Raw genomic sequence first — 20,147 nt, 5'->3', positions numbered from 1 at the left:
GTACGTAAAGAGTTCGTTGTTGAACCTTGAAATAGTTTTATATAGAAATTAATATATTGTATATATGTACATATAGTCATGTGTTTTAAAGGTTGATGGATAGTAGTATTTCTAGATGGGGTAAAATTATTAAATATACATATATTCTAAATATATCGATCAACAATATAATACACTCATCCCTCGATTTACGCGGTAGATGCGTTCCAGGATATATCGCGTAAAACAAGGCATGGGACGAAATTTGTAATAAAACGATCGAATAGTATTCACGTGTAACGTGTTCTTAACTTTTCTTTAATGTATAAAGTAAATTAGCTATATTTATAGCGTCACGAGTTCACTCCACAAAGCAACTCAGTGAGAGAGGTTCCAGATGTAGGTCAAGTGCAAGAAGTGGGAGTAAGCCATTAACCTATGCGTTTGTACATAACCGAGCTACACGAACGCAACCAAATATGTTTTATAAAATGGATTTTCTTAAGGGTTCAATTTAACATGAAAGTATTGTAAGAAATATATGCATTTAAATAAATACTTTGCTCCATAAAACAAATTGTTTGTGCATTACAATAATAAAAAGTGAGCATTAAATAAATATATCAATGTTCAATATAAAATATGAGCAACTATCAACAAAAAACGTTCGATAAAGGCCGCAAGAATTATGTTAATTTCTGTGTATTATTATAAATAATATATGTAAAAACGATTGTTTTTACTATATAATAAAACTTAACAGTAAGATTTTTACCTTCTTTAATTTTTTCAATGAGATTTTAAGACAAATTAAAAAATCAAAAGAAACGATTTTTTTAATAGCCCTCATTTTGAAACAAGATAGCGGGTCAGACTGAAATGATCTATTTTTAAGAAAATTCATCAATCGGGTTCATCAATTGAAACACTTCTCTATTTATAATTTGACGCAAGAATTAAAGCATATCATTAAAATAAAGTGTCATTTCCACTCGACATAAAAGCATTTTTTACCATTGAAAAAAATGTGTTTCTGCGTTTAAATAAAAACACAGTGTAGAAACCACTTAACGGATTAAATACGCGCCATAAATCATAAAAGATTAAGATTAATCGCCTTGTGAGTAGATAACGCGTGTAACCGTTTTCAATTTAAATATGTTTGGTATATTTACTTATATATATAAATGTTTAGTATAATTACTCTTGAAACTTTTCTGTAAGATAAATCTTGTAAATATCTCGGCAAGTCATATTGTATTAAAATAGCGGTTATTCAAAAAATAAAAATCTTAGCTTCGTCAAAAAACATCCCATAGAAAAATCTAAGAAGTAAAATGTGTTTTAAAATATATTTATTAACTTTGAAAAATATATAAAAAAAAAAACATTTTTATGTATAGAAATTTACTAAATTCATGGTGCTTTTATTGAATGAAACTTTTCATTGACAATTTTTTTTTGCATGAAACGATTGTTATAATATACTGTATTAAAAATATGTTTTATATGACTTATTAAAACCCAGAAGCGATATATTTATTTCATTAATCTTTGATTTTATAAATATTAATTATTGTTTTTATGATTATTAAACATATTTTATTTTATTAATAAAACTTAAAAACTCAATTTCAATAATATAACTCCAATTGCTATTTTTAGTGACATCCATAATAATCATCTCTAGGCTTATGAAATATATAAAAATAATAATATTTTTATTATTTAGTATTGCAGAATATATACGTTTAAAAAATTATATGGCAATGAAAAAGAATACTAATTTTTCCATAATAGAAAATGTTTTATATATAATAGTAATTTCATATTATAAGCAAAAATTTAATAAATAATATAATAATAGGTATTAATGGAAAAATAATGTAACCCTAATAAAAGTAGAAAAAAACAACATTCCAATTAAATCCTTAATTTCAGTTGCAATATAGTATTATTTTATCGAGAATTATCATTTCTTAAATAAATTTGTTGATTTCTCGAGAAGTTTTTGTTAAACTTAAATTGGTACGAATATTTCCAAATATTTAACAACTTTTGCATTTTTTTATACCGCTGCATAAGCAAGATGGGTCCGTGCCAGATGCTTTAAAATATGCATGCTTTCTTAAAAGCTTTTAATTGAGGTCGAAAGTATTTTAACAGCAAAAAATTGCCCACGATTTTATTTTTGTCCTGGTATGTGGTAATATAATTGGTAATCTAAGAAGTACTTAAATAATCAGATACTCCGCGTGGGAATTGGTAATCAATGTATGGGAGCTTTCCATAGAGTTTTTTTTTCACCGAAAATTTGCTAACAAAAATGAACAAGAATGGCTATTATTACAAATGTGTGTTAATGTACCTACTAATATGATTTAATAATGATCAATATTATACCATTCTTCAAGTTCTTTTATATTTTAATTACTATATTGCTAAAATACAAACAGTAAATATATTTTAAATACACAAAGATATGTATTTTCAATAATATACTGTTTTATTTTAATACTAATTATTACATATATTTTTTGCTTACAAAAATTTTCGAGAAATTAATTTCTCGAGAAATAAAAAATGACTGAGAAATCAGAATATCTAAATAAAGCGCTTAATATCGACATAATTTTAAATTAAAAACTAAACCGTATTAAGTATGCAAACTATTTAACACTTTGTAAATTAAACTAGGTTAAACTAACTTCAAACAAATTCTAAAGTTAATTCCACAAATTACAAATAATAAATAATAATAATTTTAAAACCGAATATTTATATATTTTCATATATAATAATATAAGTATCTTTATAATTTTGTACCAATAATATTGACTAATATATTTAAATAATTATTTTATGATATTTATACAGTGCTACTTATAAAATTGAAAATGCTATTAATAATTATTATTTACTTTTTATATTAAATATTTACTACTTATAAAAGAATAAATGCTACTTATAAAAACGGGAATTGCTATCTTTGTAAGTAGCATTTATACACAAAAAACTTTTTGCCTGTCGCCCTATGGCTCATTAAATTTTCCCAGAGCCAGAATTTCCCATCGGGATTAGTCCATCGCCCATCGATGGGAGATATTGCCCACTTTGAGAACCTATGGTCTAAACTATAAAACAACTTTGCTAGGCAGAGATATCAAACACTTCTATAAAGACAGCGATTCCAAATTTATGTGAATAATTTAAACACTCTCAGGTTATAGTCCTATAATAAATATTAAATGAACTGCTACATGTATATCATTAATAAAGAAAAGGAAAAGTAGAAGAAGCAAAATTAATTCACACGGTACTCCAACTAATATACTGACAGCGGCCGCTTAAGTAACTCGGAAAAAAACTAACGAAGATGCTTAACTTCCGAAGAAGAGGACAAGTCCAAAAAAATGCATTTTTAATATTGATGGATCGACTTGGACCCATCGACTCCATTTTAGAATTTATGTCTTTGTCGACGCCTTCAATAATATTCGCACAAAAGATTAGTGACAATGGAACGACGCAGACGAAGCCCGCGTTTATTTATTCAAAACCACCCGTCGACAGTAAAGAATTATATTAAACAACTAAGCAAGCTCAGAAATCATTAATATATAATTAAATAAAACACAAAACAACCGGTTATTGAATAATAAAATATCAACCGTAAACACTAGTTCGACACCATACCTCGCACAAAAATAGAAACAAAATCATGCAATATGAAAGAAGCAATCAATATAATTACACCAACATATCGATCGCACCCATCGTTAAATATTTAATAAAAAAAGTAGAAGGGCACAGACACAATTTTGATACAGTTGGCACCACTTATCGTACATGATGTGAAGCGGGGATTCGCAGATAGGTTCCGGCGTAGGCGCCACAGGTTTCCTGGCGCGGAGGCACGGCACCCACGGCCAGCATCCGGAGCGGCTCGGGCTCTTCTGTGGCCGGCATCCGGGTCCCCTCATTTCCCTGATCGAGGGGCATCAAGGGCCAGAGGTCGCCCGCAGGCGTCCGGCCCGCGCTCCGGCGCTCGCCATATGCAAACGACGACACCCCATCGATCCGCCGGCCGCCACCGTCCCTTGACCGCTCTGCCGCTACTTCTTCTCACCCTACTTCCACTCCTGGCTACCGATAATGCCCAGACGAAACAAGGGCGTCATCGCGGCAAAGCAACAAGTCACTTCAACATTCGTATTGGCACACACTCTACTACCAACGTGACGGAGAAAGAAGCACTGCTTTGTTTCAAATTCTACTTCGCTTCAACATTTTTCTAGGAACACTCTTTAAAAATATAATTTTATTATTAATATGCGAATTTTATCAAATAAATGTCATGACATTTCACTGTGAATAGACTTACGCCAAAACAACGCTTGTAAATTGTGCAAATTTATTTCGAAAATCTTGGTTCAGTTCGAAAAACTAACCATGCGCTACGTTTATTTTACGGTCGACATAAACATCCATCCGAGAAAGTAATTCGAATAACCATGGATCGTTTTCGCACCACGCATACTCGAATTGATAATACGCATCCGCAGAGACGTCGTACAGTGCGCACCGAAAAAGTTGTTTCTGCTGTGGAGCGTAGTATTGAGGAAGACTCGAATGAGTCGATTCGCCATCGTGCACAGAAATTGGAGCTGTGACAATCCACTTTATGGAAGATTTTGCAGAAAGATCTTGGTTTACAAACTTACAAGATCCAAATCAAGCAAGCAAGCATTGAAGCCGTTTGAATGGGCCTAAAACGAGGTTGCTCCTGATCCTAAGTTTTACCACAAAATGTTGTTCAGCGATGAGGCTCATTTTTGGTTGAATAGCTACGTCAACAAGCAAAATTACCGCATTTATAGTGTAGATCTACAGGCCATTACATTCCCAAAAAGTCACTGTTTGGTATGCTTTATGGGCTGGTGGAATCATTGGTCCATATTTCTTCAAAAATGACGCTGGCCAGACCGTTACAGTAAATGGAGGGTGCTATAGATATATTATTACTGACTTTTTGGTTCCATAATTGAATGGTATTAATGGGAAAGAGCTTTGGTTTCAACAAGACGGCGCAATTTATTAAAGGATGAGCGTATAATTTCGCGTAATCGACCTGTGAATTGGTCTCCAAGATCGTGTGATTTAACAACTTTGGATAATTTTCTGTGGGGATATGTGAAGTTGCTAGTCTACGCCGATAAACCAGAGACGATGACTATCATTACTCCTGTTTATATTTTAAACAAATTTATAGAAATTAAAATCATTACTATATGTTTTATATATATATCAATCAATCGGAGTATATCGAACGTATGGTGTGCTAATAGAGCTAATAGTAAGGGTGTAAACCCAAACTTGCCATATCTTTCTCAATCATGAATAATGATGAAATTGATAGCTCTCGAACTGACTGTGTTAACGCAAATAGAGTATAGACCCGGACATAGATACGGAAATAAAATAAACTTATGTACAAATTCAAGTCAGTATCATTAAGATCTCATTCGTTTGAGAAAATATTTTGTGACTTAAGTAAAAACCGGTTATAAAACTATAGTATTCTAGAATTTAAAAACTAGTTCTTTATATTAAAAACCTGTTTTTTAAACATCATAAATTCATTCAGAGATCCTGATTTTAAAAACTGACAAATTCTATAAAGTTTGATACATTTTTATATGATAATAAAATTTCATGTTTTTTTCATAATTTGTCCTTAAAATAAAAATTGCTAAGCAAATTATTTTTTTCACTCGAATTGTTGCTATTAATATCAATTTATAAAAATTATGGGTGCCAAATAATTACGAGCGCCAAGTGCGAGATTATAAGCGTTTAGCCGAAATCTACTATTAATTGAATTCTGATACTTTGTAACGAGTCACGCTAAATATTATAACGAGTCATGAAACACTATTATCGATTTATACATATGTACATGTTAAACGTCATTATAATTTATTACAAAACATATGGCTCACTTTACATACAGTTAGAGCATCATGACTCATTAATACCGAAAGTGGCAAAGGTCAAGATTGACGAGCAGCAATTTCGCTGTAATTTTACATATACGTGGAATTTTTCACGCAAGTGACGTGACGTATAATCAAAGCAACCAAAAAAAACATAAAAAATACTGTAAATGAATCTATCGCATCGCTCTTCGTGGAAAACTCTTTATAAAATGCAAATTAGTGTATAATTTACACTTTTTAGACGGAGAACTAGCTAGTGATAAGATCCCGCATGTGTAACTGTAATACGTTGAACTCTATGGTTAAGTTTACTAGTTTAAGGCATTTCTTTGAATTGAACAAAAATATTATTATTTTATGTCTATTTTATACAGATAAAAGTCAGGGAGTGATTATTGCTATTAATCAAATATTATGAAAATGTTAATCATTGATCGCAATTATCTGAGTAAATTTATGCAGTCTTGATAGTCTACTAATAAACTCAGAGATAGTTTTATGACAGCCAAACATTTTCATGTATGTATTATATACATACATAAAATGTACATACTATAGATTGTTCTATTCACATAAAATAAAATATTTACATTAATAATTATTTCTTGTAATATATATTATAGTATAATTATATGGTGCTAGAAATACACCGAAGACATTATGCTAATATTAAATTTTCAGGAAAAACTTTTCAAAGCTCATCCATCCAAAGGACACTTCAAGGTTACATAGAACTTAATCAAAGTCGAAAATATTTATATTTAGCACGCAAATTCACAATCAGCTACTTAGCTATAAAATATCACGCTTAAATCAGAATCGTGATATGAGTAAGCGATTAACGTAAAGGGTTATTTTAGTTCACGTGATTTATTAATCATATTATTACAATACATTGTCAAAATCAATTATTAAACAATTTATCCCGCCACTTAACAATTAAATTATACATAAATTATAACTGCAACATTGATAATAGTCATACGTCAAATTGAATCGATGCACATATTGAATCGATTTATTTTCAAGTACAACACAAATATAATAACAATATGCAATTGATAATGAATGTATATATAATATGTTGCCCTGAAGTTGATATTATATGTACATATATCTAACATGTGTATTAACATCAAAGGGATTTTTTTAATATTAATTGCATTGACTTTATACTGCATTTTTTAAGTTGAGTTCTAGTTTCAAAATTTGTATTGTATTTTATTATATTAAGTGTAATATTTCGCTCAAATTAAAATTGATTACAATGTTTAAGTAAATTAAGTCTACTACTAACTGTTTCGCCATATACGTTTGTGATATTGCGCTTTGCTTGCTTGTTACTCATTTACTCATGATTTAATAATTTAATTAATTTTACCTTTTTAATCCAACTAAATTTTATTTATAGCTATCTTTTAAACAAACTTCCGGTTTTTTTAATAAATCATAAAAAAATATCAGATATATAAATCATAATAGGATAAGAATCAACATCGGTCATCGTGTTTCGTACATTTTAAAAAATAATTAGCACATAATTTATAATGAATAATTATGAATTATGCGCTAATTTAAAAAATCATTATTTATGTTAATGTTGTTCTGAACTAAAAACTAAAACAGGAATAGACTAAAAAGGTGATAAAACATAACTACAAAAAAAATATTTTTTCTGCTTTAAAAAATAATTTAGAATGTCTAACGAAACATTTTATATAATAATAAGATTTAAAATTGAATTAAAAATAATTTTACTAAAACTATAGTTTTGAGAAACGATGAATTTCAACAATTTTTAAAATAATTAAGTATTGTATTTTCAAAATAAAAAAGTATTGTACAAAATTGTACTAAACTTCATCTAAATAAAATATAAAAAAAATAGTTTTTTGCTTCAAAACAAGCGATGTATCAGTTCGATCGGACCCCCATACGAGCCATTTCGAGACTTTCAGAAGAGTTAAAGCTCTTAACTGCTTGATTTTAAAGATTAAAAATTCAATTTTTAGTGTCGTATAGAGCTACTGTATAAAAAAATATAATTTTTTTTTACAAAATGGCGGCAAATGTAAAAATTAAAAATGTCATAACTTTGCAAAATGAAATCCTACTGAAAAATGTCGTATGCAAAAAGTGTTTTAAATTATTATTTTTTTTAAAAAAAGACTAGTCTTATGGTAAATTGACCGGGCCCCCATTTTTACTTTATTTTTTACTATCTTACTATAATTTTAAACTCCGTAAAATAAGCACATTATTTTAATATATTATACAGTAATTTTATTTGCTTTTAGTCAGTAATTTAATTGAACAGTTGGTAGTCTAAATTTTTTATCAGTTTTTTGATATATCGATGGCATAAAGTTAAAAAATGGTAAACTCCATATTTGACAACTTTGCATGAGAAACAAAAAATTAAATAGCCATCTTGAAAAAAGTTAGTATAAGTTTATAGTAATCTATAGAAAAGAAATTTTTTGAGCATGTGTATTTCAATTAAAGTTAAGTCATTTTCAGACAAAAGTGGAGTTGGCAAATTTACACTTTAAGCCATCGATATTTATATTTTAGGTACTGTTTTTTATGTTTAATACTTTGTTTAAAAAGAAACAGTATTTTGACAATATTCTGAAATTTTAACAAAGAGCGTTTTATGAAATTTCTCTGTCAAGATTGATTATAAAACATTTGTTTACTAAAATCTAATATCATAAGAATAAGATTTTGAGTTTTAACTCAAAATGTAATGAAAAAATAAATATGTATTGCTATTATCGTTACAATTTGTAAATAACAAAAGTTACTGCCTATTTGTAATTATAAACTGGCCAAATTTCATAATGATAATATTTGTTTTATACGAAAATTAAAAATATATAAATTACTAATGCTATCAAAAAACTATTTCAAAATATAACCTTCTCTTTTAAAAAAAATTAAGTCCGATAAATTACCTTAAATTAGTACAAAATATACTACACATCATATTTTATAAATAATTATAAAGAAACATAGTTTATAGCATTTTTTTCTAAAACAAAATCAATCATATCTAGAAGTTGGTTTTTGAATATTTTAAATAATAAAAAAAAATTTTCTGTTTCAAAAATAATAAATAAAATATTAAGCCCACAAATCAGCTTTTACTAAGCTCAAAATATATTAAGTATAATAGTAACTCTGACTGATAAATATTTAAAAATGTGTTTTGTACAAAACATTGAAAACAGTTACTACTAATTTCTGGAACATAAAATCAAGCTTATTTAAAAAACAATATCTTATTATAAAATATACTTCTACGTCTAAAATCAGAATGTAATTCTACTTATGTGACACAAATATATTATCAACAGTGTAATTATTATATTATTGATTACAAAAGTATCGTTTCACTCCATAATCAGTTCACAAATTAGATTAGCACTTTCAAAGTAAACCTTAAAATATTCGCTCTTTGCCATGATTTGATTAGTATAAAGTTACTACACGATATTATTGTTTGTTAAGATCTAAATTATTTTACGATTCGCTATCATAGTACAAAAAGGATTCTAGAGTGTTCCAAGCGTTAAATTTAGGTCAGGGGGGTTTTTGATTTATTTACGGGGTCTTTTTGAGCGCAAATTTACAGAAAACCGGCGAGCGCTTTATTCGTAGGGTTCACAGGGTCGTCGACACGACTGCTGCACGAATAATTTCGCTGTTTACTAAGCAAACCAAACAAAAATTATCAATAGGCTCGCCGAACAGGTGAAAAATCGATAATCCGCACAGGTGTGTGACGTCACACTCGACGGTGCGTGCGTCGAAGCTTACCATTGTATGTACATTACAATTCAGCTTTGCACTACTGTGATTTTCTGATTAAACATACATATATATTTTTAGATGTTCGTGAATGAAAGAATATCGTGTTAACTAAAAAAAGTTCATTCTGGCAATATGGATATTCAGCTTTAATATTACTTTCAAGACCAGTCTAAAAGTTTTTAAATTACTACTATTACACTTGTCGGGATCACCCATTAAATGTGAGACTAAAATTTGTCATAATAATGCATGCGCTGTGCAAGCGTACGTGACAATCGGAGATTTGCAACTTTCGAAAATTTTTGCCAAAATATTATTTTTGATCAGCGACTAAATTTTTATACCGGAAGCCAGAGCACCGCTCAAAAATGTATTTTAATAAAATATATTCATATATTACTTATTATTATTTTTTGTGAGAAAGGAGTGCATAAAAAATAGAAATTTGTTAGTTTAAAATGCGAAATATTTTTTTTCTAAGAACAGATTTATGTGATTGAGATGTGATTATTTTTTGTATATTTTAATTTTAATTATTGCATATATAATATTTATTTTAGAATATCACAATAATATTTATTCTCGAAAGACTTATTTTTGTATAAAATATAAATTGAAAAAAATCGTAACTACCGATATTTAATTTTGTATTGCAATCCCTAATCATCGAACCATTAGGATTTAACACCTATAAACTTAAATTGTTGCTTGAATCAATTCCTATTTGGAGTTTCACTTTTGTCCAACTATTGGACAAACCACTATTTTGTAGCAAAAAAATATTTTTCTTAGCATGTTAATAATCAAAATGAAGAAATTAATCATTTAAATTGCGTGAATAAAGCTCAACCAAATTTCATAGCGGCGATTTATTTTCATATTTCCCCTTAAAGCATATCTTAAGTGATCCAAAACTGTTGGATTACTAGCTCCCAATTTTTGTTCGTTGCTCAGATTAAACTAACGCATTCAGTTACTCGTTATCAATTTAAAAAGTATGCCTTTTACCATCAAAATTTTTATCCCCAGGCTACATGTACCATGCAGTGGCGTAGCTATGGGAGGCGGAGGGGGCGGAGGAGGTGGACTGCCCCGGGGGGCACTTGCTTGGGGGCGGCATATTCGCGATGGGATCGTCTAATGTGTTTCTTAACCCTGAATGCACTAAAACATATATAAATCCACGAATAACAAGAGCTTAATAATAAGCAATTTATTATATTCAAAAATGCTGATTTTATGACCATGCAAAAAATGTATTGGGGCGGCAATTGTAAGGATCGCTCTGGGCGGCACATACCCTAGCTACGCCACTGATAATGCAAAACTAAAATTTTAAGCAGAACAAGATAAGGGGTGACTCATCAATAGAGATTCCAATGAGATTTTAAAATCTTAAAAGTCATGACAGTTGTAGCTTCATTGTTGTGAATAGTTCACAGAAAAGGCCTACACCCTCGGACCCGCCGCCGGGACTTTGCCTTTAAACACTAATATTACAAAACCATCATCACACAATAGTTTTATTAACAGTACACGCACTAAAAGCATATTTATGTTTATCGAAAGTTTCTGTTGCTTTACCAACAGTTTGGAACTCATACAAAAATGCTCTCGTTTCCTAATTTTCCATCTTAGCTCATTAGTCTAAATTAAAAAAAACAATGTTTATCAAAATTCAGACCAAGAAACATTAACATAAACACAATAAAAATATATTTTCATAAAAAAAGTATTCAAATTAAAAATATTCTTAGCATTTTATAACAAATTTGAGTAAATTTGGGTAAAAAAATAATGTTTTAATTACATAATTTAATAATCTTTTTTTAGTTTGTCTGCTTTATTTCACATTAAACTTAATTTAATTTAAGAATAAATCTAAAAAAATATTTAATATATAAAATAAGTTATTGCAATATATATATATATATATATATATATATATATATATATATATATATATATATATATATATATATATATATATATATATATATATATATATATATATATATATATATATATATATATATATATATATATATATATATATATATATATATATATATATATATATATATATATATATATATATGTGGTTGAATGCGTTTTCGCGGAGAAATATTTGGTTAATATTTCTAGGAGTACGCGGAGTAATCCGACTCCTAGAAATATTAACCATATATATATATATATATATATATATATATATATATATATATATATATATATATATATATATATATATATATATATATATATATATATTTATAAAGTAATACGAAATAAATTATGTTTATTATTTATTTATTTAATCAAACAGTCAAAAAGCAAGATTATCCCGTTATCATTTCTCGAAATTCTCTGGATTAAACCCTAAAAACGCATTAACCCTCGACAATAATAACGTGTACACGATTTTAACGAAACACAACAGGGTTCAAGCATAATCGCCCCTCGATCGTCTCGTTTGACCTCATGCAAAAATGCAAATGACTACCAAGGTAACCCTTAGTGCACACAATATAGTTTACACACATGCACACACATAATCCCAGTATATACATCAAAGAACATAAGCGATTATAAATCCACAATGATATAAATACATTATTTTAAATAAATTATAGATCAGATCGATCATAACGATTAGGTTTTCCTAGATTTTCCTTAACTCACGATCAATAATTAATATTTAATCGAACAAGATTGTGCATTGTGACATCTATTATCTGTATAAGATAGTACTGATTTACAGATTTTGATTTCAGCCTAATGTCTCATCACTAACTTAGTAGTAGTTGATAGTCTTTATCCAAACTTAGCACATGTCATGTTACAAGCAAAGATTTACAATAAATAAATAAATACTACTTCATAAATAAAACATCAAAAGAAATTTTTAATGCAGGTTTGTATATATATATATAATATATATTGTAAATAAATATAGATTTATATATATAATTATTTTATATCACAATAATCAAAATTTTCTCAACAATAATAATAATAAAATTTTATTGTACATGTACGTTCATGAAACATGAATAGTTCTCGGCACGAAAATGTATATTATTTCATGCTAGCGAAAATTTTTCAATCCACGTTTTTAAAGGTGTATATTTTACGGCAACATATAAAAAAATAACACCTTTGAAAAATAAAGTGCTTAAAAGGAGTTATTTGCGTGTCAATAATAAACGCATATGTAGTATTCTCAAAAAATTATTATTAACTTAAAAAAATAAAGTAAACTTGTGCTCATTAAAAAGGGTCATCAGAGAAGATCAAATTTTTTAAATATGCTCAATTACAGATGATAAATCTTATTTAATTTCATAAAGTAACAGCTTAATTGCAATAGATATTTGCTATTATAATATTTTTTTAAATACTTACTGATGATGATTGTCGTTAGGTTCTTCGTTTCGACTTGGAGATGTCGCGCCATCGTCTGTAAAATATTATTTTTTATTAAAATTTAATTTTAAAATACATAAACTAATTATAAATTGATATCGAAATAACGTAGCCCATAAGGTGTCAAACTAATAACTCAGAAGCCACGGGTTCGAACCACGGCAACAGACTCAAATTTTTATTTATTAAAATGCGTTCTTATTAAAAACCGGCCTTAGCAGCAAAATTAATTAAATTACAAATAATAATAATATGGATGTCAGCGGTTAATTGAGGTATTCATTATACCTGATTGACTTACTCAGTTGCTTCAGATTTGCCCCATTTTAACGCCTGCTAGAATATTATATATTATATAACTTTCAATTGCATATTAAATTTCTTACTAAGCTCTTAATATTATATTATAAGTGCACACTATGCAACTTTAATAACAATAAATATAGTATTGGTATGTTAGATTATTTATATTAATAATTGTTATTTGTATAATTGCTATTTAAATAAAATAAGATTATTAAGCAATTATATCAAAAAGATATTACCTGAAGAAAAAAATAAATATATATTTATATATACCTAATAGAAATAAATGAACAGTAAGTATTATTAATATGTTTTTGTGACCACCCATAATCGTTGCGTCAAAATTAATTGGGCAAATCTTAGTAAACCTATTAAAAAATAATAGATTTGTGTCCCTAGAATTTACTACCAATCAAATTGGCGTAACAAATAATACATTATGCATATCTACGCAAATATCTATTCATTGTTCCAAAGCAATTGGCACTTAAATCGTTAGACCTTACTTTACCAAAAAAACTGTTATTGCTGAATATCTTCACAGATGAGATACCGCACAATTTCAGAGTATTATAATACATGTGTTAGACAAAAACAAAGATTCTGGTTCTGCCATAAAATATATTCGAATTAGTAAAAAAATCGAGTACTATAAAGGACAAACATCCTTAAGCCAGAACTAAAGTTAAGACTGCACACAAAACCACCTTGGAATAACGAGTTTAGCCAAACTCGCGTTAAGTGGAGTTATACTAAATTCCTCTAAGCTCAAAAAAACAGTAGTTTCCACTTAGAGCATCCGATTTAATCTAGCCGAGTAGTCACAACGAATCACCGAGACTACGCAGTAAAACGACGCAGTCATACGGCGATAACATACTAACGACCATATTTATAATTTATTAAAAACTGTAATTATACAAATTATCACGTGTACCGTCTAGGTTCTGCAAAATGTACCATATATTTTTGTTTAATTTTGCTGTTTGTTCACAAAAACGTCAGCTGTTATTGTATAGATTCGATTCAAAAGATAAAAATATAAAATGACTTTATATTTTACTAAACACAAAGTGTTAAGATAATTTTAGTTTTGAAAATGTTTTTACTCAAATACCAAAACACAATATATTTTTCGTGGCAATTTGTTGTAAAGTACTAATTTTTAAAAGCATATCGGTAATTATTGTTTAAACTCAAAAAAAGACAAGTTAAAACATGGTTCATTAAATTTACAGTCCTAAGAAATATTTTTATAACGTCTTTATAAGTTTATCAATCAATAAAAAAAATCATAAATTATGTCTCTACCATACACATACATACAAAGGCTAAATGTTTTTATTCATCACAGTTTTGTTATCACATTTAGCTTCGTAATACAAACAAGTCATTTTACTAAATAAGCAGTAAAAAAGAAATGTACTCTATATACATATTAAAAATATATGTTAATAAACAAACATTAATAATATTTATAGGTGATATTTAGCGAAATGTATGCTTAATGCATACATACTAGTATCGTATTTTTTTAAAGAAATACTAATTTATAAATTTTAGCCACAAATAACACTGTACAGCTTTTTGATAAGATTTTTGTCACCTAGAGATAAGATTTTATATTGTGTAAAATTTCATATTACAGCTGCATCGTTAGATTTTCCCATTGAAATTTTTTTGCAAAATATTTAAAAAACATTTTTAATTATATAATTTATAATAATCATGATAAGGTTTGATACAGCGTCCATATTTATTTTGTTTTAAAATATTCTGTATATTTAATTCATATTTTTTTAATAAGAAAGTGATTTTTTTTTAGTATTTTTTATAAGGAAGGCAATGTTGTATTTTTTTGCCATATTGACTAGTTTTATCTGTAGATTAGATTTTATCAGGAAAAGTGCACGCGAATATTTTTTGCTGCGGGCAGTGACCTAGGACTTTATTATTCTTTGAAATTAAAATACAATATTCACAGATAAATGCACAAATAATAAACGATCAGATTATTATGAAATATTAATCACTTATCATTTTTCTATACGGTTATTTTATGTCAGGATTTATTATAATATTATAATTTATAATATACAGAAGAAATATTTCTAAATGAACAAAATTTAACTGCTGTAGTAATAATTTTCTTTAAATAATTTAAAATATAACAATACACCTAAAGGAGATGGCAACAATAAGATGATTAAAAAGATCTTCGGGATCAAAATAATTTAAGCAAACATTATAATAAAAAAAATATATTTCTAGAGCGTAATCAATATTAAGATGAAAAATTATAATAAGATTAAAATGTAAATTAAACAACGTTTTAAAGATGGCATTTTTATTTTTTTTATAATATTATTAACTTTAATTATTAAATTATTAACTTTAATCTGCAGAATAAATATTACCAAATAAACAATATTTAACCGCTGTTATAATATTTTTCTTTAAATAATTTAAAATAAAAAAAATAGCTAACATTGAATAATCACATAGAATATATTATTTAATCGTATTGTATTATTAAAATACTAATAATGAAACAAACTGATAAGAAAACTACGTTTTGTATATATGTTTACAGGGTAGAAAATCTATTCACAAATATGTTTTAATACTGAAAATTATCCATAAAAATACGAAAAAATTTTACTTGACAAAATTAATAATACGAAAAAAAAATTTATTTTTATTTTTTTAAAAATGTAAATCCTATACTCTGTTTGCGGTAAGTCAGTTCGAGAGCTATTCATATAATTATTATTCATAATTGAGAAAGAGATATTTGATAAGTATATCGAACGTATATCCGAATTGTAAGCTTCAGAGCTAATAGTAAGGACGTAAACCCAAATTTTCCATCTCTTTCTCATGAATAATAATAAAATGGATTGCTCTCGAACTGACTGTGCTAACGCAAATAGAGTATAGGTAAGGATCCTAGCTGCCTTCGACCCACCCCAAAATATAATAATACACCTAAAGGAGATGGCAACAAGAATATGATTAAAAAGATCTTTGAGATCAAAACAATTTAAGCAAACATTATATTGTAAGTTACTTACATTATGTTTGCTTTTATAATACTATGACAAATAAAAATGTGTTAAGATACACTTAATGGAGAAGTAACCCAAGCAATGGTAAAACGAGCTTTCAAATCAAATAAATAATCTCGTTTATCATATTTACAATTACAATTAATTAATATTTACTTTATTCTTAAGAGTAAAAGTGAAAGAGAAAAACATAAAAAAATTTACAATGCAGGAATAATTGAGTTTTTATGACAGATTTATTATCACTAAACTCTTGTGTCGTCAAAAAAAGATAGGTATTAATCAAATTTGATAAGATTTATTTATATTAAATGTATATGAAAAGAGAATAGGAAGAAACAAAATATTAGGAGTCTACTAATTTATTGAATCCGATTTCACAAACTTCATAATAAATTAATACTGAAAAATTGAGTTTTCACAGTGAATTCTAAATTTAAAATTTTAAGTTTTGTTCTAATAATATAAAAAAGGTTTAATAATGATTTATAATTGTAAATGCCAATTTTTAAAGTTATTTTTTGTCGAGTAGATTTTGCCAATAAGCACATAGCTATAAGATTAAACCATAGACTATGAAATTTGTTACTGTTTTTCAATGGCAAATAATAGTATTTGATCACATCCCAGCAGATGAAGAAAAGCCTACATGATGCAATTATTAGCACTATCAAATGAAGGTGTTTAATTGCCTACAAAAAAATAATGCTTTTTAAATATTTATATTTGTTTTAACGATATTAAATAAAGCAAATATATTATGTATTTAGCTATTAAAGTATACTTTGCTCAGAAATCACAGTCAATAAACAGAATTTTACATAGAACTTTCATTACTCCGCTTTCGCAAAAAATTGCATCATACACTCTTAAACTTATCTACTTACTCCCTATCTAAAATGGTGCATTATTGAGAATAAAATTTCTTTTGTATTGTATCAAAAATGTATTGTTACTGTTTTTTAAAAATGGGTAAAATGCTATAAACACAATTTATGTCACCTTTATTGTTTGTATGAAACTGACACAAAATATTATTGAATTTATTTCTACGGAAGACAATTCTTAATTTTTTTATTTTATGTTTTGTATTTTAATTCATTATTCTACGTATTGTTATGATAATAAAATATGTACTCATTAGTAAACACACATATTTGTATGCTTTTTCAAAGAAAATATTTTTACTATACGCATACTTTTATTCTAAAGCTTTTTTCATAAAAAAAATAGTAACAATTGACTAGATTCCGATCACTATAATAACATAGTATCAATTAAATCAATATTTTATTTTTTATAAAATTTTTAAGAATACAAAAAAGTGAGGATCATATTGTTTTAACTGTCAGAATGAAACCGAAATATTGTTACTCGTGGATATTGACGATAGTACTCCACTGACTGTGATTTCTGAATCAAATATAGAAGTTAATTTAGTTAACACCGTTGAAATTTTTAATTTTATATGGATCTGCATTTGTTTTAATTTTATATTATTTCCAGAAAATTAGATTGCTACATATATTTACCCCAGTAATTTCTATAAATTAAAATAAGTATTTATTTTAATTAATTAAATGCTAATTTATGGAAAATATAAAATTTAATTTCGATTAGCATCTAGCTTACCACAATATGCGATTATTCTTTTTTTTTAAAAACTGGTCATATACCTCTAGATATGTTCCAATTAGAAGCCGATCTTGGAGATGTAAGGGGTTCTAGACGGGGTCGATTAGGAGGAGGGGTGAGTGCTCTCAACTGCGCCGGAGGGCGGCGCTGTGGCCAGGATCCGCCCCCGCCCACGTTGCTATTCCCGCCTACTCCTCCACTCCAAGACGACGATAGAGGACTCCAAGCGGCTGTAAATGTAAAATATTTAAATTAATAAAAATATCTTCAACTTACAAATAAATAAATATGCTCTTGAATGTTTCAAAAAGTATTCAAACATCATTTATTTTCAAAACAAGCATTTCCAATTTACGTAACATCAAAGTTTGTGTAAAGACCCCAAATTTTTCGCAAGAACTTGCTAAAAACCAATATAACTAATAACCTTATTTATTTGTAACTTTTAAAGAACCGATTGAATATTACCATATTGCTTTTGACTTGGAACAGTTCAGCTTAACTCATACCAAACGGAGCCACTGTAAAAAAATATATTTATAATTTTTGGATTTACTTAGAATCTGAGCTTTTGTCAAAAAATCGTGCGTATTCTCGCATAAATTCATTAACGGTTCCAAACAATAGCACTAAGCGAAAAACCGTTAGACCTTACTTTAACAACAAATCAAGAGTCAGTACTAAATATCGCACACCTGAATTGCGCATTACAAAGAATAGCTATATAAGAATATGCAGTATATAATATTAAATATTGCATAGATAAAAAATAAATTAAAATTTTAATGTAAACTTTTAGCTTTTGTGAAAAATCAAAAAGCTTCCGTAAAACATATCATCAACGACTTCACCTAAAATAAAATTTAAAAAAAATAAGAAACACTATGATAAATTTTTAAATAAAAAAGAAAGAGTTGTAAATAAATAGTTTTTAATTGTTCGTTTTGGATAGAGTAAGAAAAATCTTAATTTCTCAATACGCGAATATATTTACATAATTTATAAACTCCTTACAAAATATATCAAAACTTTTCGCTACGCGGCCGAATAAACATTAATATTTTATTAATAAAAAGTATCATATCATAATTCGGCGGTTTTTTTTTAAATTTAATTATTTCATTATTAGTTACTAATAATGATAATAAAGCAATGAAAGATATACACAAATTTGAAATCCCGTGGAACAGATAAAATGGAAAATATTATTTAAAGATTTTTTTCTCAATAAGCACGTATATCTTAAGCTAAAATATTTAATGGCTCTTTAACCTTTTTAATGCCGCGCGAGCATTTTGTCACTCGATGCGGTCACGACGCTAGTGCCGCGTGAAACGTTTTTCTCTCTCGCAAGAAACTATTATTTACGCTAAGAAAAGTTATTACAAGCTGCATTATGTTTAAAGAGTAATCTATGAAGAAGCAATAAAAAATATGATAATTTAAATAGCGAGTTTTAAAACCATGAAAACATTTTTTGGTGCAGCCTCAGGGCTGTCACTACGTCCATATATAATTTGTCGTTCGAAAATAAAATATATCGAGAGCTTGACTAAATGATTTATGTCACTGATGTACTTTAGGGATGTGAAGAGGGTCAACACGTGCTTTCCGAATGTTTATGACTAAATATGCAGCACTGAGCTCGTAGATACGTAATACACATTTCGGAATAAAAACGGTTAACCATTGCTTACTTTCTCGCGGTATGGATAGTTTTTTTCATTTAAAAATACGAAAAACTAGACTCTATGTTTAATTTTAACCCTACGTAAAAATTAGAAGGTTTTGTTTTAAAAAAAATTCTCCCTACTAATAATAAGACAATTTTAGATTTATAATTCAATTTTAGATCTAGTCATTCCAATTAATAAACTCGTCTGACATGACCAGTCTGGTTTTATTTTTGACAAATACA

At 27.5% G+C, this 20,147-nt stretch overlaps 1 protein-coding gene across 1 annotated transcript in view; it reads right to left on the bottom strand.

Annotated features, from left to right (window-relative positions):
- LOC148225982 (uncharacterized) overlaps nucleotides 1–20,147 on the bottom strand; it is a 44,800-nt gene that overhangs the window by 6,204 nt on the left and 18,449 nt on the right. The window contains exons 6-7 of the mRNA XM_088204575.1: nucleotides 18,271–18,459; nucleotides 13,200–13,254 (exon numbers count right to left, since the gene is read on the bottom strand). Coding sequence (XP_088060701.1) covers nucleotides 13,200–13,254; nucleotides 18,271–18,459 — 244 coding nt within the window. The remainder of the gene's footprint in view (nucleotides 1–13,199; nucleotides 13,255–18,270; nucleotides 18,460–20,147) is intronic.

This window comes from Plectrocnemia conspersa, unplaced genomic scaffold, assembly GCF_051122295.1.
Source record: "Plectrocnemia conspersa isolate PC_06_02 unplaced genomic scaffold, ASM5112229v1 ptg000014l, whole genome shotgun sequence".
NCBI lineage: Eukaryota > Metazoa > Arthropoda > Insecta > Trichoptera > Polycentropodidae > Plectrocnemia > Plectrocnemia conspersa.
Note: the sequence above shows the minus strand (reverse complement) of the source record. Positions and strands in the feature narration are given on the sequence as shown.